Source organism: Mustela putorius, unplaced genomic scaffold (assembly GCF_011764305.1).
Source record: "Mustela putorius furo isolate JIRA1106 unplaced genomic scaffold, ASM1176430v1.1 tig00000275_pilon_pilon_pilon, whole genome shotgun sequence".
NCBI classification, from domain to species: domain Eukaryota; kingdom Metazoa; phylum Chordata; class Mammalia; order Carnivora; family Mustelidae; genus Mustela; species Mustela putorius.
The window spans coordinates 20466908-20493094 of record NW_025421341.1 but is presented as its reverse complement, the minus strand read 5'-3'; the positions used below and the strand labels follow the sequence as shown (position 1 = coordinate 20493094).

At 42.9% G+C, this 26187-nt stretch overlaps 1 protein-coding gene across 1 annotated transcript in view; it reads right to left on the bottom strand.

Annotated features, from left to right (window-relative positions):
• The window catches only part of XRCC5 (X-ray repair cross complementing 5), a 90953-nt gene that overhangs the window by 32133 nt on the left and 32633 nt on the right, over positions 1 to 26187 (bottom strand). Inside the window, exons 13-16 of the mRNA XM_004762709.3 lie at positions 25373 to 25506; positions 17264 to 17460; positions 9079 to 9172; positions 6914 to 6983 (exon numbers count right to left, since the gene is read on the bottom strand). Coding sequence (XP_004762766.1) covers positions 6914 to 6983; positions 9079 to 9172; positions 17264 to 17460; positions 25373 to 25506 — 495 coding nt within the window. The remainder of the gene's footprint in view (positions 1 to 6913; positions 6984 to 9078; positions 9173 to 17263; positions 17461 to 25372; positions 25507 to 26187) is intronic.

Here is a 26187-nt window from a genome sequence, read left to right as displayed (position 1 = left end):
ACCCTCTCTGGGAAGCATCCTAGTCCTGAGCGAGCCGCCTGTGAGCAGCCTCCTCGCAGTCCGGCGGGCAGGGTCATCGCGGCAAGCCGAGGGGTCCCACATTCAGTGGGGCCTTGAGACTAGACTCTGCTCTTCTGGGGGCTCTGACGTGGGGAAAATGCTCATGTGAGTTCCCCATTTTCAGCCAGAGGGAAAAATACCCTTTCCATGTTTAACACAAAAAGGGGGGAAAAAATCACCCAGCAGGTTGAAGGCAGGAACTTCGGCCTGACAGCAAAGATCGGACCGCTGGAGGCGGGGCGCTGCCGCGGAGCACATCTGGACTCCCTGATCGCTCTCCGAAGAATCTCCGCGCGCTCACTGACAACAGACCCACAGCAAACAGCCTTTTATTTTTGTACTACCAGTTGGCTCTCTTTCTTAACGGATAGCCAGGCTACATTTTACAAGAACCATACCCTGTAATTAGACATCTTCTGATTCACAGATTGACAGGAACTTGAAAGAATTTAAAAAGCTGAGTAAGAATGGATAGGAGCATTGATGAAAACCGAAAAGATCTGAGAGTGGTTATGTGTGCATGATGGCCTTTGCTTCCTGTGTCATGTCTCTTTTCTTTCTTCTTTTTGCCTTCATTCAAAGAATTTCATTTTAATTATTTGGCTGACAAGTTTCATTATATTAAAATGTAAACTGCAGGGCAGTGCTGTGCCATTTAATGAAATGTATGCATCCTGTGAAGAAGTTTAAGCCACAAGATCCAGTGTCCTCCCCACACGTGCAGTCATCAGTGGAAAGTCAACGGCTCCCGGCCTGAGTCCACCCGCATGAAGATGTGCGAGTGAGACCCTCGGAGTCACGGCTGCATAATCATCCTGTCAGTTACTCAATTACTAACACACCCTTGCAGCGGGTCTCCTTTAAACTTCCAAATAAATGGATCGCTGTTTCCAAATATGACTTGTCATCAATAAATGAGTCATAAAATAACCCTAAAAGTCAAGTTCCAGAGTTTAACAATTTAAAACCAAATCAGTCAAAAGGGAATCCTGGGAAGAACAAATGGCATATTTAATAAAAAAAAGATGAAGTATGGACTAAGCCTCTAGAACCCATAATCATGTATTTTCTCTCTCTTGACTAGATGTGTCACAGCTGTTTTGTGACAGGACTAAGAAAGTATGTCACACTGCTAAAAAATAAGACAGAACTTTATAGGGCTTAAGATGTTTACAATTTCAGTTGCTATTTGTATTTTGTATCCTTCTTTCAAGACGTTCAAGGTATCCAACAGAACTTATTTTTTTTTAATTCACCAGCTCTGTGTAAAACAACAGAAAAGGGCTATATTCTTATCTTCCTCTATTTATCTGGAAAGAGAAGCTACATAAACCATACCCAAGATTACATTAACACACACACACACACCCCCAATGGGAAATTTCTCCTAGATCTCAATTCTTGGGGATCCACAGTTTGGGTTTGCCTCATGGCAGAGTCATATAATGCACATAAGTAAACAAAACTGAAAAAAAAAATGTCTATTTGGCTTTGATGAATGATGTAATTTTATCATGAACTGTTATCACTTTCTACCTAGTGTGGTAAATTTTAAGAAACACCCTAGGTGGCTCAGTGAGTTAAACCTCTGCCTTCGGCTCAGGTGATGATCTCAGGGTCCTGGGATCGAGCCCCACATCGGGCTCTTTGCTCAGCAGGGAGCCTGCTTACCACCCTCTCTCTGCCTGCCTCTCTGCCTACTTGTGATCTCTCTGTCAAATAAATAAATAAAATTATTAAATAAATAAAGAAAGAAACACCCTTTAACACTTAAGGGATATTGTTTGATAATCAATGAGAAAGAGGTACACGGGAGAACAAAGGCAAAAAGACTTGAGGATGAGAAGTGGTCCAAAGAAAGTGAGACGGAACAGATACAAGAAATATAATGAAAGGCCTCAGAGCCAGAAAATAAACTGATCCTCACCTAATCAGAATGGGTATGTGCACACTCCTGCTCCCTGTGCTAAAATCTAACGGTAAATGTCCATACTGGTCCCGCTTAGGATGGTTCTTCTTGACAGGTTTGTTTTTTAAACCACCATGCTCCTGTGAGCTCAGGTGGGTGGAATGGAGCTCTACCACCCTGTCACTATTCAGAAGCCTAATACAGAACCTACAATTATTTTCTTAAGTGAACTTTTTTCTATTTATTTATTTATTTATTTGAGAGTGCGTGCTCGTACAAGAGAGAGCACGGATAACGGAAGGGACAAAGGAAGAAGCCGACCGCCTGCTGAGCAGGGAGCCCTTTGGGGAGGGCTCGATCCCAGGACCCTGGGATCATGCCTGAGCCCAAGGCAAACACTCAATCAACTGAGCCACCCGGGTGCCCAGAACTTATCATCTAAGTGGCAAAAACAGGGTCCAGGGAACAAAGCCTCATTTCATTCTTTTATCTGTCTCCACAGATCCAGATTTCTGATTTGTAAGGTCCTCAGAGAACCCATTTTTGACACACCAGGTACATTCAAGCTACTTGACATAGTATCTCATACTTCGTGCGAACATCTCAATTCGGACCCATCTTGATCACATGAATTTAAAGAGTTGAAATAATGTGGCTCTTCCTCCTCCTCTAACCTGCTGTCTTTCAACCATTATACCATTCTTCCTAAGTGAAAGCAGGGAAGGGACAAGGAGTTTGAAATCCATGGTGTTCCTCCAGCGGCTGGTGTTGGACTGTTTACATAAAGGGATCCTGGATTCAAGGAGTTTCTGAGAACGCTTTGGACTCCAGTTCTTCCAATAAGCCATAAGTGCAGACAAGAGACATCCCGGATGAGGGCGCTCATGCGCTTAGGACTACCGTGTGAGAGAAACAAGTCTACTTTCACCACTGAGAAATGATTATTATACATATGGCTGTGGTCAAGAATTTTTCTCTTGTAAAACTGCAGTGACAGAATGGTGGGGTGGGCAGGGTGGGTGAAGGAAAGGCACCAGAAAAAGAAGAGCACCTCAGAACCAGAAGCATCAGTAGCCAGAAAGAACACATTCCTGGGGTTCAGTGTCATCTCTAGGCCAATAAGCTTAAGACAAGAAATATCCCTCACACTGAAAACCAGAAGGTAAAAAATTGCGTAGATGCCTAGTTTAGACGGTTGGTGTCCAGGGGAGGATCACAACACTCTCGCTATGACTATTTAAGCCAGATGGAAAGAAATTATACCCAGGTTTCAGTTTATAATTATAGATGAACGGGTAAAGTTCTAAGGGTAAAACTATCTTACTCTCTGTTACTGATCATGCTTTTGGCAACTGAATTTAAAAAGATCTCCTGGAGATGAGAGAAGAGCTTCCCCCTCCTTGCCCTAGGCACAGATTCCTGGCAGGGACAGAGGAGAACAATGCCAGAAAGGTAGCTTCAAGTTTGGAGGACAACTTTGGGCTTTGGGGAAAGTGAGTCTTCACCACAAAGGGCCTTAGTAGAGATGCCCGAGCAGAACAAAGCTAGGAGAAGTAATGAACAAATGAAACTCCCGGAGCTTGAAGCAAGGCAAGGGAGGATAAAAGGGAAGCCAGGTTAGGACCACAAAACAGAATCGGTTGCTCACAGGTGGGCTGTCTCATTTCCCCACAAGCTCTGCAGAAAGTCCACCTTTGTGAGGTCACTATGAAACTCTGACCCAGTCCTAGACAGAGGAACAGAGGGACACCATCATCACACCAGCAGCAGCGCACCAGGACTCAGTCATATTCAACATAAAAGGTTGGTCTCCTCCTCAGAAGTCCTACCTACAGACACAAGGTTGAAAATACATGACCTTATTAAGTCTGAAAAACAACAAAAATGTGTAGGAAAAGAGGGCATTAGGAATCAGGAGAAACAGTCAGTTAAATAGAAAAATCCAGTATTTGAAAAAGACATGGATTTGAATCCCTATGTGATTTTGGAGGGAAGTTCATTTCTCCTAGTCGTACAGTTTGTCCCCCAAAGTGGGGAGAATGCTACCTATTGTAATTTATATGCCCTGTAGGGGTTACCTGCCCTTGTCACTTTCATAAGATTGCTTTGAATCCCCAATTCCACGGCCTGGGGTAACACTGTTTTCTGGACATGTGTGCAAATTCTTAAGAATTTATGCTCTCATGAGCTCTTCAGACTCTGGTCTCCTATGCTCTCAGGTCCTTTCTCTGCTCTGCCTGAAGTAATTCCAGACCCAAAACTCTTGTCTCTTTACCAGTTTCCCCAAACAGAGCTCTCAAACCAAGGAATCCAGAATTTTATTGACACTGAAGACTGGCAGTTATGAGTTGGGAACACATTGCTGAACAGTGTCCTTATATACATTCATTCACTTCTTCTCTACCTTTACTTTCTTTCTTTCATTCTTTTTTTTAAAGATTTTTATTTATTTATTTGACAGAGATCACAAGTAGGCAGAGAGGCAGGCAGAGAGAAGAGGAAGCAGGCTTCCTGTTGAGCAGAGAGCCCGATGCGGAGCTTGATCCCACGATCCTGGGATCATGACCTGAGCTGAAGGCAGAGGCTTTAACCCACTGAGCCACCCAGGCGCCCCACTTCCTCTCTACATTTTCTACTCACCCCTTTCTTTCCTGAACTAGCTCCAGTTTTTCTACTTCTATGATGTTAATAGATTCCCTCTTCTCTGAACCCTAACTGGCCAACCACCAAGCCGAGACAGAGACTTAGCCTCTACCCTAAGCAGTTACCAAAATATTGTTCCAATTAAAAAAAAACCAACAAGCCGAGTTTTCTCAGAAAATTCTAGCACCAACTATTAAAGCTCTACCGTCTTCTCCATTTGCTCACATGACTGCAAGAGTGCTATGTGGGGTAACGGAGACAAAGAATATAATAGCTCAGCATATGCTATTACATACAGAATATGCTGGCACAATGACTTTAACATAGCAGACACTAGTGGCTGCCTTTACATTCTTGATCATGCCAGATTTAGTCCCTAAAGAGACCACGCCTTTATCAGCCAGAAAGACTAGTCCCTTCCAAAGGGAGGACCCCTGCCTTTGGCCAAGGTAATCAACAACACACAACCGAAAGCTAAGAAGGCCTCCATCTTTCTTCAAATACATGATAATCATGATAGTCAACAGCTGGCTGACTTCTGACAGTAATGACTGTGCATTCTTCCAAACACAGTCACAATATGCAGCCAAGCAGAAAAAGCACAGGCGTAAATGCCGTGAACGCTCCCTTCTATCACCCCCATACATGAAAAAGAGAAATTCTGAAGTACTGTTTCCACCAATCCTTCTCGAAAGCTGTCACTTTAATTTTAGAGCCCACTCATCTACTGAGTTGTAGTTTTGCTTTGTGTTAAACTCAAGAGATTTTCTCTTATATGGCAGCTCTTAACAGGACAAAAAGCTCTGTCCCCACCTCAAAACACAAAACACAAAACACATACAGAATATCACAGTAACAAAGCTTGTCTTCGGAAATTCTCAGGGGCTGGCTTCCGGTGTCCCTGCCAAGATGGTGGTCCAGGAGACCGTATGCTCTGGGGCTCAGCTGGTCACGACTTCCTTTGGGCAACAGCACAGCAAGCTGAGGCATCTTGCTAGGATTCTTGGAGTCTCAAGAAGTAACCTACACCTATGCCACGCACTGCAGAGGTCAGTCTAGAAACTGGAGATTTTCCTAGACATTTGGAGTCATTTCCCCTGCTAAAATGTCAAGAAGCTGGGAGAGAAGTTCTGTGCACATGTTCACATAAACACAGAGGAGGCAGCTCAAGACAGGCCTGACCCCGGGTGGCAATAATGAACACAATGTTCTCGTATGCACAAACCCGCAGGATTAGAACTGCCAGCCACCACTCCTTAAAGAGTAAATAAACACAGGAACTGGAACAGTCAAGTGAATGAATGTTGGTCCCAGATCCTCTGTCCTCCTAATATGAGCCCAAACCTAAATGCAATTCCAGGTTATAATTCATAAAGAGAAAGTGTGAGGATGTAGTTAATTTTAGAAAGATCAAATCTAGTTGCAGCAGCAGAGTGTTCTGGGACTTGTGTAAAGAGGCTCAAACCCTTAGGCCTAGAACAAGATTTATGGGTCACTGAAAAGAGGAAGATATGACACAAAAATGTTTTATTCCAGGGACACCTGGGTGGCCCAGTCATTTAACCATCAGACTCTGGATTTCGACTTAGGTCATGACCTCAGGGTTGTGGGTTCAAGCCCCGCACTGGGCTCTGTGCTCAGCTCACGGTCCGTTTGTCCCTCTCCTTTCGCTCTTCCCCCCTGCTTTCACTGGCTTTCTCTTTCTCAAATAAATAAATAAATACAAAATATTTTTTAAAAAATATTTCTTTAAAAAATATTTTATTCTGGGGCGCCTGGGTGGCACAGAGAGTTAAAGCCTCTGCCTTCAGCTCAGGTCATGGTCCCAGGGTCCGGGGATCAAGCCCTGCATCGGGCTCTCGGCTCAGTGGGGAGCCTGCTTCCCTTCCTCTCTCTCTCTGCCAGCCTCTCTGCCTGCTTGTGATCTCTGTCTGTAAATAAATAAATAAAAATCTTAAAAAAAAAAAAAAAAGTTTTATTCCAAGCTCATTCACAAGACCCCAGAGAACTTCAGTGAAGTGGAACCAAAAGCTCTAAGGTTCTGGCCTACGGTTTTCTTAATAAAAAGCCCTACAGATTAGCTCTTTCCCTGCTTGGGCAGACCTGTGCTGAGTTCACCCTGTGCTCAGAATGTTGCTCTGATGATCTCACCAGCGACAATCACAAAGGCCCACCAAGAAAGAAACCCACTATATAAGGTTACCAACAAAAGGCTACATACGTTTCTTAATCTAGATTATAAATCTATTGCCCTAATTACATATCTTCCCTTAAATGCAGAGCCAACAGCGCAGCACTCACCTTCCTCAAAGCTGGCCTTCTTCTGCCTCACTAGAACACGGAAGTTTTCAGCAGGATTCACACTTCCAACCTAGAACACATGCACGGACAATAAACCCACAGATCACTTCTCTTTTTGGCAGCACCTCAGGCAATATGAGATGGCTTAATGTAGTAAGTTTGCTCTTATAATATAAAACCAAAGACAAAGAGAAGGTCCTTTCTATTCATTTCCCTTTCTGGGGTTGTGTTCAAAGCAAGCAGATTCCTGTGGCCAAAGAGCTGCCATCTGTACTTCCACTTACCTCTCTTTCTGGAAGCTGACTTCTTTCTGGAGAGGTCAGAAGTATTACAACCTAAGTCACCAGTCAGCTCAGCCGGAAAGCTTTATGGGACACAATGCTGGTACATCCAGACACCAAACCAACTAGGAAGGGGAGGATTCTATGGTTTGGGGTCTGTCCAGAATATATCCGCCCCACGGAAGATGACACGAGGTATAACTGCCTGATACTTGGTTTGCTGAAATGCCCTTTTGTGGGGACTGCTGAGGTCTCTCTGGCATTAGAAGTTCTAGTAGAACATGCAAACATGTCCAAGCTGCCCATGTCCCCCCAGAATAAAAGCAGATATTGTGTAAAGATTTACCATAGTGCAAGGGGGTAAAGTTTCAAAGATGAAACTATGCCACACTATATAGCACTTCCTGATCCTGGTCTTTAATCTTCTAGTCCCAACCTAGAGACACCTGGATGGCTCAGTCAGTTAAGCAACCGACTCTTGATTTTGGCTCAGGTCATATTCTCTGGGTTGTGAGATCAGGCCCCGCATGAGGCTCCACGCCCAGGGGAGCCCCTGCTTAAGATTCTCTCTTTCCCTGGGTGCCTGAGTGGCTCAGTCATTAAATGTCTGCCTTCAGCTCAGGTCATGATCTCAGGTCATGATCACATGAGGCTCCCTGCTCTGTGGGAAGCCTGCTTCTCCCTCTCCCACTAACCATGCTTGTGTTCCTTCTCTTGCCATGTCTCTGTCAAATAAATAAATAAAATCTGGAAAAAAAAAATAGATTATCTCCCTTATACCCTCCCTGTCCTACCCTCTCCTTAAAAAAAATAAAAACCAGAAACAGAAACAGGGGTGCCTGGTGGCTCAGTGGGTTAAGCCTCTGCCTTCGGCTCAGGTTATGATCTCAGGGTCCTGGGATCGAGTCCCGCATTGGGCTCTCTGCTCGGCAGGGAACCTGCTTCCTCCTCTCTCCCCTGCCTGCCTCTCTGCCTATACTTGTTCTCTCTGTCAAATAAATAAATAAATTCTTAAAACAAAAACAATAACTTCCAGTCCCAACCTAATAGGCCCAAAGTATCACTCAGTTCACAGGAGAAAAGATGACAGGCTTCTATTATTCCTGGTAAACTTTGATACAAAATGTACTAAAGTTTCCAGTTGGCTCTGGCATAGCAGTCAGAAAAGCTCTCAGAACAACTAAGGTCATGATCTTTTTTCCTTTACTGTAAAACACAAATAAAAAAAATCTAAATCATTTTAAGATGTTCAGTTTTCCTGGGAGCCTTTCTTTTTAGGGTGGAAAAAAGGCATGCCTTAATGCTAACTATCCTTCCTAGTGCATTTGGCTAGTAAGGGACAATTTTTAAGGTTCACTGATTCAAAATAATGCCACTTAACAGAAGGCAATATATTCAAGTTCCAAAACCTTCTCACATTAAATAAAGTGTCAAAGGATCCCTGGTTTGAGAAAACCCTAAACTTGTGAAGCCTGTTCTGAAGTTATACATCAGAAAAGAAATAGAGGAGTCATGCTCTTAAATTTTACATATTCAGAGACTAGGACTCCTCTCATCAACCTCCACTTCTCCTATCATTTTAACTAAACAGAAAGCTGCAAAGTAAAGCCAACCAAAAATTCTCTCCTGGAAGTGCTACTACTGAGCTCTTCCAGGTGCTGCACACTACATGTGCTCTGCGCACATGTGTCACGGAGCTACTTCTGTAATTCATTCCCTGACAATAAAGGAAGCAGTGTGGGAAGGAGGTACATGGTTCATATATTAGAGACACCAGAGAAAGTAAATTACTAGTGGACGAACAAAAATTGCTGCAATCCTCCTCCCACCCCCAAGTCCCAACCTTCCAGGAAGGCGGAAGCACCCTGGGGAAGTTCTGCTTACACTGGTGACGCTGCCTTCAGCAAGGCTGGAGACGCTAAAGTCAGCTGCCCCTTCCTCAGTCTTCAGTTTTTTAGAAGTGGGTCCCTCTTCATGGCTGGAAAAAAAATAAATGGATTTTTTTCTCTTAAAACAGACTAAATAATACTAAAACCAGACATGGTTGACCTGTGAAGTATACATTTATTTTTCAAGGATCAAAAATCAACAGCCCTGCTTAGTTCTTCTTGACAAGGAGCCTGCCCCCCACAGGCCCAGAATTTCTGAAGGCCTGCCAGGAGCAGCCCTGGCTCTGCATCACAGAGCCAGAAAAGTCATAATCAGTAGCCGTAGCACAGGGCCCCCTACAAAGAGGAAGCTACAAGCAAAAGTAAAGGAAATCCGGCATTTCAGGAAGAGACCCATTTGCCCTTCAGATACCATTTGCTAGCTTCTACCTCAGAATCGATAGCTATTAGCTTTCCATGGACATGGATGACCTTTGTTTGGATCTAATACCCCATCTTTTCCACCATGTATGCGACAGCTTTATAAGCTTCTACTCACAGCTGTTAAAACTTACTAGACCATCCCTAATTAAATATGCAAGACCTTGTTCTTAGAGGAGTCCTTAAACTATAAAAAACTACTTTCAAAGAAAGCCTTTTAATTTGTTCTTTTATAAACCTAATTCTGTTTTGGGCAATATGTTAACAGTCCAACAGCATCTGTGTAGTAAGGGAAAGATGATTCCAAGGAACCGTATCAAACATCTTGTCTCAAGTAACATGCTGGCTTCTACAGCCTGCCTTAAAGTCAAGAGGAGGACAAATTAATTGCAAAGGAGAAGAAAATCAAATTCAAAGACTCTGCCTATAAGCTCCCTTAAGCTGCTGAACCTAGAGATACGAGAATTTTTCTCCCAGACAAATAATCAATCTGGGGTGAAAGCAGCTGTCAAGAAATGGCTGAATGAGAAGGAAAGTTAGCAACCAAGATCTAGTATCTCTAAACGTGGTGTGTTTCTGTTCAAAAGCCCAACCTTCAGAGAATGAGCCTTGAAGAGGTTATCCTAAAAACAAAGAAAAATGAGGCATAAGCTGGCTTATTCAATGATATTTCAATAAAGAATCTCTGTGTGAGAAAAAAGAACTGGAGTAATTATTAGAGCCTCACAAACATGAATTCAAACTTTTATTACTTGACATCTTTCCATTCACCACTTGCCTTTTCCCTTTGAAAAGTAAAGACAGAAAGACAGAGACCAAGAAACATGAAAAGGGGTGAGTGATTCAGAGTAAGAAATAACCACACAAAGCCTGGATGGCAAAAATGGGAGGAAAAATGCCTAAGCGCAAGGAAGCATGAAATTCTGTCAGAACTGGAGTCCTTTTAAAAAAGTCACAGCCATCTCAGTGAACCTTTCCCATTTCTTCCCAAGAGCAATGCAATACTCCTGGATTCAAGTCTCACGTTTTCCACTAACCCTGGACCCTTTAAGCTGCCCTAAAGGTATTGACTGGTATTTTAATTCTTGTATATCTAGTCTTGAATATCTAGTCTAGCAAGTGACTCCCCTCGCTGGTCTTCAGTTTGCTCCTCAGGAAAACACTATGATGAAAAGTACCATGAGCATATGACTACTCATCAACAGTCTCCAAAAATAAAAATCACCTCATACAGTGCTGTTAAGAAGCATTAAATATATAAAAGCCCTACGCTAAGTTCTGTGAGAACACAAGGTTGAATCGCATCAAGAATTTCTTACACCTTCCAAAATATGGTTCTAGCGATGGAAGGACAAAGAGACCTATATACCAATCCTCCAGGACTGGGCAGGTAAAGGCAATACGCAGAAAGTAGTGAAAAATTGAATATGGTTAATCTTCTCAAGACTGAACCATTTAACAGCATTATTAGGAATTTAACATATATTAAATGAATACTGTCTCTCTCTATTGGGAAAGGGCAATGACTCTCATCCCAAAATTATCTAAAGAAGCCGAACTCCAGGAAGATAGAAATTATCCACGCAAGACCGTAGCAGACATACAAAAGTCAACACCTGCTGCAATTGGATGTCAGAACCATGGACAATTTACTATTCTTTCTCATTTTATTATTGTCTTTTATAAGTATGTATATATTTTGTAATTCATCTATTTGGCCAGACATTTACCTAATAGTTACTATGTGCTGGCCACTATACTAGGCTCTAGATTGTAAATGTGCAAAACATAATGCCCAACCAACACTTTCAGGAAATTCAGCCAAATAAAAGAGATAAAGATACAAACAAGCGATGAACAAACTACTGTGGTAAGCAGCAAGTCCCTCTAAGAGGACGGCCAGTTGCTGTACTGGGCTGGGGCATGAGAGGCAGGCGGGGAAGCGGTGAGAAAGGACAGGAAATAACAGCAGTTCTCCCTTATCCATGGTCTTGCTCTACCGTTTCGGTTACCCGCGGTCAACTACAGTCTAAAAGCAGATGATCCTCCTTATGACTTATGGTCCAAAGGTCAACAGTAGCCTCACGCTACGTCACAATGCCTACATCACTGACCTCACTTCGTCTCATGCAGGCATCTTATCATCTCACAGCATCACAGGAAAGATGAGTCGAGAGGAACCACATTCACAGAACCTTTATTACAGTATATTATTATAACTGTTTTCTTTGATTATGATTGCTGTTGATCTCTTGCTGAGCCTAAGTTATAACTTAAACTTTATTGTAATTATTTAATACATATATAGGAAGAAAACTTAGCAAGGATAGGGTTCAGTACTATACATGGTTTCAGGCATCTGCTGGGGGTCTTGTAACATATCTCCCTGTGGATAAGGAGGGACTGCTGTATCTAAATCATGGGACACAGAAACTACAAGGAAAGAAAGTGGATCTCTAGGGAGCTAGACTATGAATAAGTACTTCTCTTGCCACTTAACTAGGTTTTCTCATTTGTGTAACGGAATTTGATCTTAAGTCAATGCTAATGGAAAGCCACTAAAGCAAAGGTTTTTAATCAGGGGTCCAAGGACAGTGACAAGGAATATGTGAATCACCTGAAATTATATGCAAAATTTAGTATATTAGGTCATTTTCCTGGGAGAAAGGGTTCATAGTTGTTTGGTTTTTATTAACATATAATGTATTATTTGTTTCAGGGGTACAGGTCTGTAATTCATCAGTCTTACATAATATACAGCACTCGCCACAACACATACCCTCCCCAATGTCCACCACCCAGCTGCCCCATCCCTCCCACCACCCCCTCTACTCCAACAGAGGGTTCATGGTTTTTATCAGATAATTGAAAGGGTCCATTATATGCACACACATACACACAAAGATTTAAGAATCATTGTGTTGATGTGATCAGATTTGTTTAAAAAAAAAAAAAATTCACTCAGGTCACACGATGGATTGGAAATAGGTAAGACCTGAAACGGAAATCAGTTCAGGTTTTATCTCAGTAAAGCAGGCTAAACTGAGGCCTGTAGAAGGGCACTGGCAGTAGGGGAAGCTAATTAAGAGCTAACTTTTTTTAAACATTAACCACAGGCTAGTCACTACACAAAGCATATTTAAAATACCTCAGTTAAACTTCACAACAACCTTATATAGAGTTAGCTCTCATTACTGACCTTTTACAAATGAACAAACCAAGGTTCAAAAGTGCCTGACCTTGTCTAAAGCACACAGTTAGTAAGGGGGCCCACAAGGGAATTCTGTACTCTAAGCCACTCTCCCGTAGGGCTCTGAAAGGTACCTATTTGTTACCTCAGATAGCGCAGAGCAACTTGTCAATTTTTATCACCGTTGAAGGGAAATGCATCAATTTAGATCCAACGTAGAGTTGGATGACTGCAAAATCAATGCTATTAGCCACTATACTAACCGGAAGCAAAGGAGGAGGTTTGAGGTAAAGCTAACACAACTTGGTAAACCAATTAGACATGAAAAGTAAAGGAAAGGTATTGACTCCCTGAAAATTAAGTGTCGTTCACTGAAACACAGAATAAAGCATGAAGAGGGTTTGAAGGGAGCATGGAAGGAGACAGAAGATGATAAAGTCATTTCTGGACACACTGAACTCGAGGGATCTACAGACACTTCAGATGTCCAGAGCCCAGGATGGAAGTATATGAGAATAGACAGATACTCAGTAGTTTTTGAAAACCTGTACGTGAAGTAACAAAAGGTCTTGGGACACGCATTGCTAAGGCAACATGGCATAATGGCTGGGAAGGTAAGCTCTGGAGTCAGACTGTATGTAAACCCTTTTTCCCAGTATTTAACCTACTGTGATCTTAGGCAAGTTTCTTATCTTCTCGAAGCCTCAGTATCCTCAGTTTTAAGAGGGACTTAACAAAAGAATCTACTCCCTAAGACGGCCAAGACGGTCCACACAGGTAAGGCATGTTTACAACACACGTACCTGTGTCTAAGACACGTCAGCTCTTTCTGAGGAGGAGTCCCTACAGGACAGAACATGAACACTTAAGATGCGGCGGGGTGGGGAATGGGGGGGGTGGCAGACCCCAGAGGCATCTTAGAGGAAACTGCAAAGGTTTAGAAAGAAAATTCTGGAGAAGCTAAAGTTAAGGAAGATATAGGAGTCCCAAGGAGGAAAATAACTGACAATGTCAAGTGCTACTAGGAGGTCAGGAAAGGAAAGGACCACCAGGCTGAAGGAAACTTCACAGTCAGTGTTTTATGGAAGACAGATTGCAGGGAAATGGCTGGGAAAAGCAGCAGTGCAGACTTTTCTTCCAATATGCCTACCTTATACAAGAAAAGAAGATAACGGGCAGCAATCAGAGGGAGAAAATTGAGAGCACGATTGTATTTTGGCTTAGAGGAAACAAATACAATCCCAATGTGTAGAGGCAAAGGAGTTGGTCAGAGGGAAAAGATGAAAATACAGAGAGAGGGAGGAAATCATTAGTGGACTAAGGCATCAGATGAGACAGAAGATGACATCCCAGGACACAGGTGAGAAGGACAGATTTTGGATAGGACAAGGCACACCCTTCCACTGAGACCTGAAAGAAGGAAGTAGGGGTGCCTGGGTGGCTCAGTTGGTTAAGGGTCTGCCTTAGCTCAGGTTATGATCCAAGGGTCCCGGAGTTGAGCCTCCCATTCGGCTCCCTGCTCAGTGGAGGGTCTGCCGCTCCCTCTCTGTCTGTCCCTTTCCCCCACTTGTACGCACACTCACTGTCTCATTCAAATAAATAAAATCTTAAAAAAAAAAAAGAAACAAGGAAAAAAGTAAGTGAAGACAGATGCAGCACAGGTATATTTTTAGAGGAAATGGGCCACAGAATTGACGCATTCTACCTACGGGCCTCTATCTTCCTTATGACATTGTTATCACCATCGGAGTCATCTCGAACATGCCAGGGACATGACAAAGATTTTGTAAATCGTTTCCTCACCAACACTGTATTCTTTCTATGTGTTAGGCACTGTATTGGGTTCTAGCCCTCCAGTAGTCAACAGCATATATTACTCAATTAACCCTCACGACAACTCCATGAGAACTATACCCAGCAACCCTATTTACCCAGGTGGAAACTGAGGCTTAGTGTGGACAAGCAGCTTGCACCAACGGTCACACTGCAGAGCGAGAGGACCAACTCACACTGTCGGACTCTGGAGTCTGAGGTCTCTACCAGTAACCAGGTGAGGCTGGTCACTGAGGGTATGTGGGGAGGATCTTAGGGGACTTGAAAAGAGGAGAAAAGTTTAGATTGTATCTGCACAGAGACAAAAAGAAATCAAGATCACATAGAAGTTAGAGGCACAAACAGGATTAGACCTCCAATGTCATAATTCTCACATTCGAGTTCCCTGTCCAAGAGACATTACTGTTTCAAGGGTGTGCAGCAACAGAGAGAGGCAATGCTTTCATATGGTAGGGGTAAAAGTACATTTTGGGACTACATTGTCAGGTGGTGCTCTTACCTTCTTGAAATGAATGAAATCACACCTAATACTCAGGCTTCAATAGGTCCAGCATGAGTAGTAGATCTCAAATATTTGATGTTTTACTGGATAATGATACTATTACTGCTTTGGGTTTTGACTCCTGCCTTCCTTTCAAATAGTTCAAACAGCTTCAGTATCTGTAATTTCATGTTTAAAATATCTCGAGATGAGGCTGTTTTTACGTAGAGAAACTCTCGTAAAGGTAAATCAACCAAAATCAGATCGAGAGTGTCAAAGCTGGAATAAAAACTGGTGATTCCCAGCTCAGGACTCCTGTCTTGGCCGGACACCTCCTCACAGACATTTGCCCACTCTCCAATCTTAGCCCCTCACCTCTACAATGGAACTATGTACCGTGAATACGGAGGTGCTGAGTAGACACAAAAACATGGCTGTTGTTAGCAATTTTTCCCTGGTAGGGAGACCACCTCTAAAGCTGACTGAAGCCACATCATTAAAATTGAGGGGTTTAAGAACCTTGCAGAAGGGACTGAGTCATTCTTCATAAATACAGGAACAACTCAATAAATATTTGTTAACTGAGTCATTTCTGCAGTTCTTAAAAACCTGAAAGATTTCTGAGAAGAAAGGGCTGAGAACAGGCGTGTGAGTAGGTGTGTGTGAGCGAGATAATTCCCAGGCCCCCAGCCCATAACTTGGCCCTGTCGCAAACCACTACGGGAGGAGAGCACCAGCAGCCCGCGTGCTCTGGCTTCCTCAAACAGTGAGCAGGAGAAACAGAGCTGAAGGTGTCATCACTGTGGGGATCAAATCACAGAACAACAGTCTTCCCGGCCCTTTTGTGGTGTGTTTTTTAACCAGCTAATTTACATTTTAATCAACAAGAGAAGGGAGAAACGGCCCATTTCTTTCCCACAACACCAGAAGGTAATCAAGATCATGAACTGGAGCTTTAATACACAGAGAGAGAACAGCCACACGACTGCAGCGAAACCACAGCAAACCTGTCTCGGGCAGAAAGGGACTCAGAAGTACACAGAGCTGTTTTAAAAGCCCAATCCAGAGGGATACACCAGATGAGAGAAGAAGGAAAAGTGGATTTTTAGTGACAGTCTTCCTGTGTAAAGAGAAAGAAACACCTCTCCAGGATGTGTTAGGAACACACATGATAGAATATACCAATGCCATGATTTTTTATTTTCAGTTCCGACAAAGCCTGGGGTATTAACCTCTATAAAGAGTCACAGATGATGCACAGCTTTCTATTCAACTTGGGAAGTATTTCAATAACTTAATAATTTACAGAACCCTGTGATGGTTTCTGAAATTATTCCGTACTCTTCCAATGGGGTATTTACAAACAATATGCTTTAGTTTGTCAATAAAGTTTTCTTTCTTTGGGAAAGAAATCAAAGAAAAAAAGGGAAAAAATTATGGTCTATAACGGACTCTTAGAATGTAACCTAAAGAAATGAATAGATCATTTTGATTTGGGGAGAAAAGTCACCAATAACTGAACCCACACCTGGCAAAAATCAATGTTATACACCTAAATGATTCTGAATCATCAACTATAACTTCTTATAGTTTTTGTTTTGCTTTGAATGGAAACTGACACAGACTGTAAACAGAATCTGATGAGAGAAAAAACTTTATTCAGCTACTTCAAAGCCTGACCATAGGAAAAGCATTTTGCAGTCCTTAAACTACAAATCCCTTCCTCCTGGCATACCCAGGTACATCACTGATCCGGTATGAGCACAGCTAAAGAGCTAGGTTTTCATCCTCCCTTCCAGTTTTCCTCCAAAAGCCTCACTGCTATTCTCGGATGCCAGCCTCCAACTGAAACACCTTATGACCTTGACTCCTGTCCTCTCATTCCCAGCACCCTACTTTAAAAACAATAAAGGTTAGTCTTAGATGTTCAAAAACTGTTTAGCCTTCCCATTAAACATAAATCACCAAGACTGTGATGCTGATCAAAATATCAACAACCCAGAAGACAGCTCTAAATTCCAGATAGAAAAAAAAAGAAAGAAAGAAAGAAAGAAAAAAAAAAGAAATTCCAGGTGAATTTGTAAGGGTAATAGATCTACAATGGACAGATAGGAGAAGCGACTACTTTCAATGCAAGGGTCAAACATCAAAAGGTTTCCTCCTTCAAGCACAGGCAACCCTTAATTCTAGAGGTCCTCTAAGACCTGCCCAGTCTCACATGCTCCAGTGTCAAGTGCAACTACATCGAGTACTTACTTGTCTTGGAAAATGTCCTGAGCAGTCACTTGATCCTTTTTCTTGATGGCTTCAGTCAGTGGGAAAATAGTCTTTATTTTAGAGAGTGGAATTTGACATTGAGCTGTCACCTCAGTGGGGGGGTCCAGCATATTCAAAATATGCTGCTGAATTGGGGGCAGACGCTCCCGGGGATGTAAAGCTCTGTGTAGCAGACACTGTGGAAAAGGAAGAAAGGTTTTGAAACACAGATGTAGACATCATACATGACTTCACTGCAATTTTTGATCAGAGCTCCTGCATGTTTAGTTTGCGAGGGCTACAGGATTCCTACCACATGTAAAAGGGAACAAAGACGTGGCCTTGGAAGCACCGGGGTTAGCAGGACACCAGCTCTGAGCCTGGAAGCGACATCAGCTGGAGGCCTCTTAGAGAAAAGGCTCATTTTACAGAAAGAGGCTGCTGTTTCTACCACCTGGATGATAGGCGAGTCTCCCTAAGACCCATCATTCCAGAAGCGTCTAATCCTTCTAGCTCCCCTCAGCAGAATGCTTTCTCCCTTGCATAATCTTAGACGACGATGTGTTGGGGGGGGTGAAACGGGGCTCAGGCAGAGCTGCCAAGCTCAGTGAGTCCCAGGAGGAAGTCTGCCGGAGAGACAGAATACTGGTCTGTCCCAAACCCTCCCAGAGTGCCGAGTTTGGGCTCTTCTCCATCCACTTCTGTCCACGTGCTCTCCCATCACTCTTGTCTGGGGACCATCTCCTCTCGTGGGATCCACCACGATCACCTTCTAACGGGTCTCCCTGAATCCATTTCCACCATCTGTGAAGCCGAAGCGGTCTTAAACCAAGCCCTTCCCACACCTGAAGAAGTGACACACACCGCAGCACCTCCCTCATGTGCCTCCCTCCCTCTCACACCCCAACTAGGCCAGGCTCTTCCTGCTTCACCCCCATGCCAGTGCGGCCCAGCCTTTGGAGCCTTGTTTATCGCTCTCTCTGCCTCATAGGGCTTCCCTAAGATCCCCACGGAGTTGGCCCTTTTTCATCCTTCTATTCTCTGCTCAAATATCGCCTGCTCAGAGAGGCTCAACCTGACACTCTGTGAAGGAGCCCCTCTACTCCCATCCTGCCGCCCAGCTATTTCCTGTGGCCCTGTTTTCTAGTTTGTAAAGCATTTATCATTATCTAAAGTTATCTTATCAGTCTTCTCACTTATTATTTAACCTCCCTTCTTAAAAGCAGAGATCTTGTTTGTCTTGTTAACTGCTGAATGTCAGGTACCCAAAACAGTGGGTGGCAATGATAAGCAGCCAACGGTACTGGTGGAAGAAATAAAGGATTCTTTCCTAGGATTCTATTTGTTGACACAAGTGTCAAGAAGCGGCCCCAAGAACAAGGCTGGGATAGAGTCTAGGGCTGGTTCTGCCCTGCTCCAGTGAGTGGAGACCTGGAGAAACCACTTATACTCAGTCCCTGGTACTGCTTTCTGGCTGTGAATGCTAGCATCTGCCCAGAAAAGCAAATACTATCAAAGGAACACAGGAAGGTAAGCAACAGGAGGAGTACAGGGAGGTAAGCAAAATGAAACTACCAATTCACTGACCTTTTCTTTCCTTTGCTCTACATTCCAAAATTCAGTTGAAGAACAAGACTCCTATTATTCCCACCTTCAAAGACTTAAACATCGGTAATTTTTTCTTTTTTAAAGATTTTATTTATTTATTTGACAGAAATTACAAGTACACTGAGAGGCAGGCAGAGAGAGAAGGAAGCAGGCTCCCTGCTGAGCAGAGAGCCCGATGCGGGACTCGATCCCAGGACCCTGAGATCATGACCCGAGCCGAAGGCAGCGGCTTAACCCACTGAGCCACCCAGGCGCCCAACATCGGTAATTTTAAAGAAAAAAAAACAAAAACAAAAACAAAACTAGAGAGCTGAAAATTTCTTATAATTCAAAATACTGTTTAATATCCCAAGGTATATATGATTCATACTGCCCCACTACAGGTTTTCCTACCCTGTAGAAAATGTAAGCTGACGTATCCATTCTAAAGAATAAAAAACTGCAGCTTAAATAGTAAATATTGTCTAAGTTGACACCCTCTAGAACTTTAATGTGCCACCCCCTCATCCCAATACACCAAACCACACTCTTCCTTCTCCATATTAGATTCATTTGTCTCAGAGTCTGATTCCCATTTTCCTCTTTCCTAATTACTCAACGTTCCCTTGAGCAACAATAACATCAGCTTGTTTAATGTGAAGCAAAAGGAGAAACCAAAGTGATCCCAAACCCTGTGAATCTACCCCCAACCTTCTTGTGCATGATTCTTTTTTTTTTTTTTTTAAAGATTTTATTTATTTGTCAGAGAGAGCAAGCGAGAGCGAGCACAGGCAGACAGAGTGGAAGGCAGAGTCAGAGAAAGAAGCAGGCTCCCTGCGGAGCAAGGAGCCCGATGTGGGACTTGATCCCAGGACGCTGGGATCATGACCTGAGCCGAAGGCAGCTGCTTAACCAACTGAGCCACCCAGGCGTCCCTTGTGCATGATTCTTAATTCACAGTGCTCTCCCTCAGGTCATTAAATTATCTACAAAGCTTAGAAAGCCCTCAAGATGTAAGCAGTAATCCAATACCCAACATAACAGACTATTCTGGAAGATTCGGGGATATTCAATTGACATTTCTGGGAAAAGAACTAGGGCAAACAATGGACAAATATCCTACCCAACCTCCCCACCGAACAATATTCCAGATCTTCAGTATGAATTCCAGGCAATTCTTTCAAATAGTGTCATCACCCTACAGGATGTGTTCTAAAGCATCAACCACTCAGGTTTTTTCAAAGGATATGTTTTAGATGAAATTAAGCAAGATACTTATCAAATTCATTCACTCAAAAAACCTCAATTCGTTTAAAATTGGAAGTTATGAGGAAGTAACACTTTTTAATAGAGGAGCTGAGATTACAATCTTGAATTTATTTCTCTTTTACAAACTGTTTTTACTTCATGTGATCTTTACAATTTGAAAAAGGAAAAAAATCCACGGGCCACATAGTTAGCTTATAAGCTACCAATATGTTGATTTTACCAACACTGTATCAATGATTTAATAAGAGGCTGGTGTCAGGGTATACTTCCCCTAAAATGTATCTTTCAGCACTTCTTTTCAAAATTCAGAATTAAATTAACCTGTTGTCAACAAACTGACGGTTAACCTCTCCATCCTTCTGCCCCTTACTCCCAGCTCATTTCCTCTCAGCTATGAAATGTTTCATTTATAAAGGGAACGTTCCTGGACCCCACATCCTTGTTAGCTTCCCGTGTCCCCTTTCTCTTTCCCCCGCTCAGTGGAGCCTTCTCCCCCAGCATTGGACTGTGCCACTACTGGTCCCCGGCCCCCTACTCCACTGGCGCCCCCACCCACCCTGCCCAGGCCCTCAGTCAGCAGGGGCCCTCAAGGTCAGCGAAGGCCCTCAGCATGTGCTCGCCCTCACTTGCCAGTGTGCAGCATCTGACTTGTTCTTTCCTTCTGGACATGCTTCGCTCCCTGTGCTTTCCAAGGCACCAGCTTCTCCCTAGTTCTTTCAACCTCTCTGACTTTTTGTGGGTGGGGGTAGTGGTGGTGACAGGAACATTTCGTTTTGTCTTTTAACAACCCTTCTTTTTCTGTCTATCCCTAATTATTCACTCATACATTGGTGTTCAGGACTCCATTCTCTTTTCTTCTCATGCAATATACTGTCCCCAGGGGATCTCATTCACTTCTATTTCTTTTTTTTTTTTAATATAATTTTTTATTTTTTATAAACATATATTTTTATCCCCAGGGGTACAGGTCTGTGAATCACCAGGTTTACACACTTCACAGCACTCACCAAAACACATACCCTCCCCAATGTCCATAATACCACCCCCTTCTCCCAAACCCCCTCCCCCCAGCAACCCTCAGTTTGTTTTGTGAGATTAAGAGTCACTTATGGTTTGTCTCCCTCCCAATCCCATCTTCTTTCATTTATTCTTCTCGTACCCACTTAAGCCCCCATGTTGCATCACCACTTCCTCATATCAGGGAGATCATATGATAGTTGTCTTTCTCCGCTTGACTTATTTCGCTAAGCATGATACCCTCTAGTTCCATCCATGTTGTCGCAAATGGCAAGATTTCATTTCTTTTGATGGCTGCATAGTATTCCATTGTGTATATATACCACATCTTCTTGATCCATTCATCTGTTGATGGACATCTAGGTTCTTTCCATAGTTTGGCTATTGTGGACATTGCTGCTATAAACATTCGAGTACACGTGCCCCTTTGGATCACTACGTTTGTATCTTTAGGGTAAATACCCAATAGTGCAATTGCTGGGTCATAGGGCAGTTCTATTTTCAACATTTTGAGGAACCTCCATGCTGTTTTCCAGAGAGGTTGCACCAGCTTGCATTCCCACCAACAGTGTAGGAGGGTTCCCCTTTCTCCGCATCCTCGCCAGCATCTGTCATTTCCTGACTTGTTGATTTTAGCCATTCTGACTGGTGTGAGGTGATATCGCATTGTGGTTTTGATTTGTATTTCCCTGATGCCGAGTGATATGGAGCACTTTTTCATGTGTCTGTTGGCCATCTGGATGTCTTCTTTGCAGAAATGTCTGTTCATGTCCTCTGCCCATTTCTTGATTGGATTATTTGTTCTTTGGGTGTTGAGTTTGCTAAGTTCTTTATAGATTCTGGACACTAGTCCTTTATCTGATATGTCGTTTGCAAATATCTTCTCCCATTCTGTCAGTTGTCTTTTGATTTTGTTAACTGTTTCCTTTGCTGTGCAAAAGCTTTTGATCTTGATGAAATCCCAATAGTTCATTTTTGCCCTTGCTTCCCTTGCCTTTTGCGTTGTTCCTAGGAAGATGTTGCTGCGGCTGAGGTCGAAGAGGTTGCTGCCTGTGTTCTCCTCAAGGATTTTGATGGATTCCTTTCGCAAATTGAGGTCCTTCATCCATTTTGAGTCTATTTTTGTGTGTGGTGTAAGGAAATGGTCCAATTTCATTTTTATGCATGTGGCTGTCCAATTTTCCCAGCACCATTTATTGAAGAGGTTGTCCTTTTTCCATTGGACATTCTTTCCTGCTTTGTCGAAGATTAGTTGACCATAGAGTTGAGAGTCTATTTCTGGGCTCTCTATTCTGTTCCATTGATCTATGGGTCTGTTTTTCAAGACAGCATGGTACTGGCACAAAAACAGTCACTTCTATTTCTACACGAAGAGGACTCTCAAGTCCCTAATTCTCTCCTGGGCTCTGTACCTCTACTTCCAACTTCCCACTGGGTGCCTGTACCGGGATAGCTGACAGCTCAAATTTAACCCCTGCAAACATACACAAACTGCTTTTTCTGTCTGTTCATTCTGTATTCCCCATCGTCATTGACAGTGAGGCCATCCTTCCACACTTCTTCATCCAAGCTAAGATCCTGTTCTCTCCAATTGCGAGTTCCTCTGCCTTCAACATTTTCCCTCTCTGCTCTCCCTGTCACCATTTAATTCAGGCCTTCACAGGGCCCACTGCACCTTTTCTAATGGGTCTCTGCTCCGTCTCCATGTCACGGTCAAATCCCATTTCTACAAACCCATCACCCACCTGCTGACAAAACCCTGCTGGGACTTCCCACTGCCTACAGGGTAATGCCCAGGGGACCGGCTCCTCACGATCCACCTGCCGCTTACCTTCCCTGACCCCCTTCCCATCATCGCCCCACACAGCCTATGCTGCAGCCAAGTGCAACTATCTGGGAGTCCCCAAGTCCAGCGACCTCCTCCCCGCTCCCATGCTTCTGCACATGCTACTACTTCTGCCTGCCATGTCGCTGTCACTTCACACATCCCCTTTCTTCTTCAGTGAAGCCTCCCTTCAGTCACCCACTTGTAAGAATCTTTTCCCCACAGTGTTTTATACCCATCACTGTTGTACCTATTGGCTTTGCATCTCCATTCCTCTCACTCTTCTGGGGGCAGGAGTCTCCTTTTAAGAAGTGAACTTATTCTATCTTTAGCTCATGGGACAGTGTTAGTCCTCAACAAATATTTGTTTTAAAAAAGAAAAGTGAAAAGGCGCACTATGGGACGCCTGGGTGGCTCAGTGGGTTAAAGCCTCTGCCTTTGGCTCAGGTCATGATCCCAGAATCCTGGGATTGAGCCCTGCATCAAGCTCTCTGCTCAGCGGGGAGCCTGCTTCCTCCTCTCTCTCCGCCTGCTTCTCTGCCTACTTGTGATCTCTGTCAAATAAATAAAATCTTTAAAAAAAAGAAAAAAGAAAGAAAGGTGGGTAAGCTGTAAAAATCAAAGTTGCCAGTGCCTACAGCTTTGAAAGGTATCAAATACCTGTGCTTACAGCCTGTTATCTGTCCACCAACCCCAATAAACACATATTGAGGCAGGCAGAACCCACCCAAGATAAATCTGCCAAGTATCAGATGTTTCCACTTTTCACTACAGTGACCAGATACTTTTGCAAGCTTTCCACACCAAGTGGTCTGCTCCTCCCTTCTCACAAATGACAAAGAGCTTCAGGTCTTGAAGTCCACTTGACAAAAACACCAAAGAAGTTTATACGAGTAGTATATACTTAGAATACTGGAGAAGTCACTGAGTCAGCCTTTTCCATGTTAAGCTTTATATTCTAATTTTAGAAGAAAAGATTTTAATTCACTACTTAAAGCAAATGTAAGCATCAAAAAAACCAGGCAGTTTCTTCTGAGTAGGAGATCCCTTAAAATTACAATAGGCCCTGATACAGACTTGAGACAGTTAAAGATGCTTTGAGAAAGGAGTAGAGAGGGATAACCAGTGGTGTCTCCCTCACCTTCCCCACCCCTGCAAGAGGAGGTCGTCCCCGCCCCTGTGGGGAAGAGCATGACTGAAAAAGCTGCGTGTGAGGTCTGTCAGCTTCGTGGGGTTCAGAAAGGCCTATACTACTGCCACCAACTTCACCTGGGACTGGAATAGTCCTTCAGGCCATCCCTCCCCTGTTTCAGCACAAGTCAGCTCTCTTGTCAGCCTTCTGGTTCCCTTAATCCAATCTCCACCTTCCAACTCCTTCAGGTCAATACTCAAAAATACCTATTTTACAGTTTTCTATATTATAGATACTCTTTAATAATTTCATACTATAACCTTTTGATCTGACCTCCATACTAACTTTAGTTATGAAATTTTGACAGATGTGGTACTGAAAAACCGCTTCTCTAATACTGTTATACAGTTCATAAAAATTCTCCAACTATCTGGATATTAAAAACAAAGCAAAGTCTCATTTGTATAAAACAGAGGAGGAAATCCTAGAAAAGGCATAAAAGAAGAATCTGCTTTTTATTAAAAAACTCCCTTTTAAAAAAAAAGAAAGAAAACTAGGCTTCCTCCAGAAAAACAATTTTTCTTTTTAAACATTTTTAATTTATTTATTTGAGAGAGAGAGAATGTCTGAGAGCACAAGCAGGGGGCAGGGTTAGATAGAGAAGCAGACTCCCTACTGAGCAGGAAGCCCACAGGGCTCAATCCCCAGACCCTGGGATCATGACCTGAGCCTGAGCTGAAGGACTCTTAACCAACTGAGCCACCCAGGTGCCCTGAAAAATAATTTTTCAAATATCCTAATTTTTTTTTCTTTTTTTCTTTTTTTTTCCCTTTCTTCCTAACAGTTCAGAGTATTTTTATCTTTTTTAGAGGAAGGTTATTATACTTCCATTAAATAATGCAACTGAAGCTCTCAGAGAACAAAGACGCTTGTTTGGGACTGACCAATTACACTAACTTTTCACTCAGGTCTCTCTCATTAAAAAAAAAAAAAAAAAAAAAAAAAAAGACTGGTTCAGGGGCGCCTGGGTGGCTCAGTGGGTTAAGCCACTGCCTTCGGCTCGGGTCATGATCTCAGGGTCCTGGGATCGAGTCCCACATCGGGCTCTCTGCTCAGCAGGGAGCCTGCTTCCTTCTCTCTCTCTCTGCCTGCCTCTCAGTGTACTTGTAATTTCTCTCTGTCAAATAAATAAATAAAATCTTTAAAAAAAATAAAAAATAAAAAATAAATAAAAATTAAAAAAAAAAAAAAAAAGACTGGTTCATCTTTTTTCTCTTACCTGAAATAATCTCTGAAATTGAGGATTTGGGATTTTGCTGGTTGGAAACAAGTCTTCAATGGTGTCCTCCTTGTCACCTTTCTTTACCAAGCTCATGGAGTCAATCAGGGCATCTACTGCACTCAACTGAGCCTCTAAAACAAGCATAAACAGAGTACACAAAGGAAAATGATTACCTCCACTGCTCTTCACTAAAATAAATGCCTTCCATTCAGAGATCCAGGATTACCAGCAGGTTATAGACAGTCCGGGCTTAGCCAGAAAGTAGTCTCTAGTTACGCAAGTCACTTAACCTGAGTCGTGGTGATCTCTTTTGTAAAAGAGCTATTTAGAGTAGCTGGTCTCCTAGGTCCACTCAGTGAACTTCTGCAGTGTAATATCATCCCGAAAGGCAAAAAGTTTGTTCCAGAGGAAGCACCACAGAGATACAAAACCCAATCTCTATATGGAGACTCAAAATATTCAGTATTCAATGAGTTTGTGATATTCAAAAAATTAGTAATTAGCTAAAAGAGAAAAACATGAAGAAGAAAAAGAAAATACCTTTGGTGATGAGACATAAGCTTCACAAGGATTTCCTATAAGTTGTATCAGGGTAACTAACAGGAAGACAGAGAAACCTAATGGGAAGACACCAGTAGACCTGAGGGAGTAGACACCTTCCCAGTCTCCCAAAGTCAGAACAAGCTCTCTCCCCTCACAGACCTCACAGCCTGTATGCACACCTGCATCCATGTCTTACCCCGCTCCATTCAAACTGTAAGATCCTTGAGAGCAGAAACATGACATCTTCGTTACCTCTCTCCTAATACCTA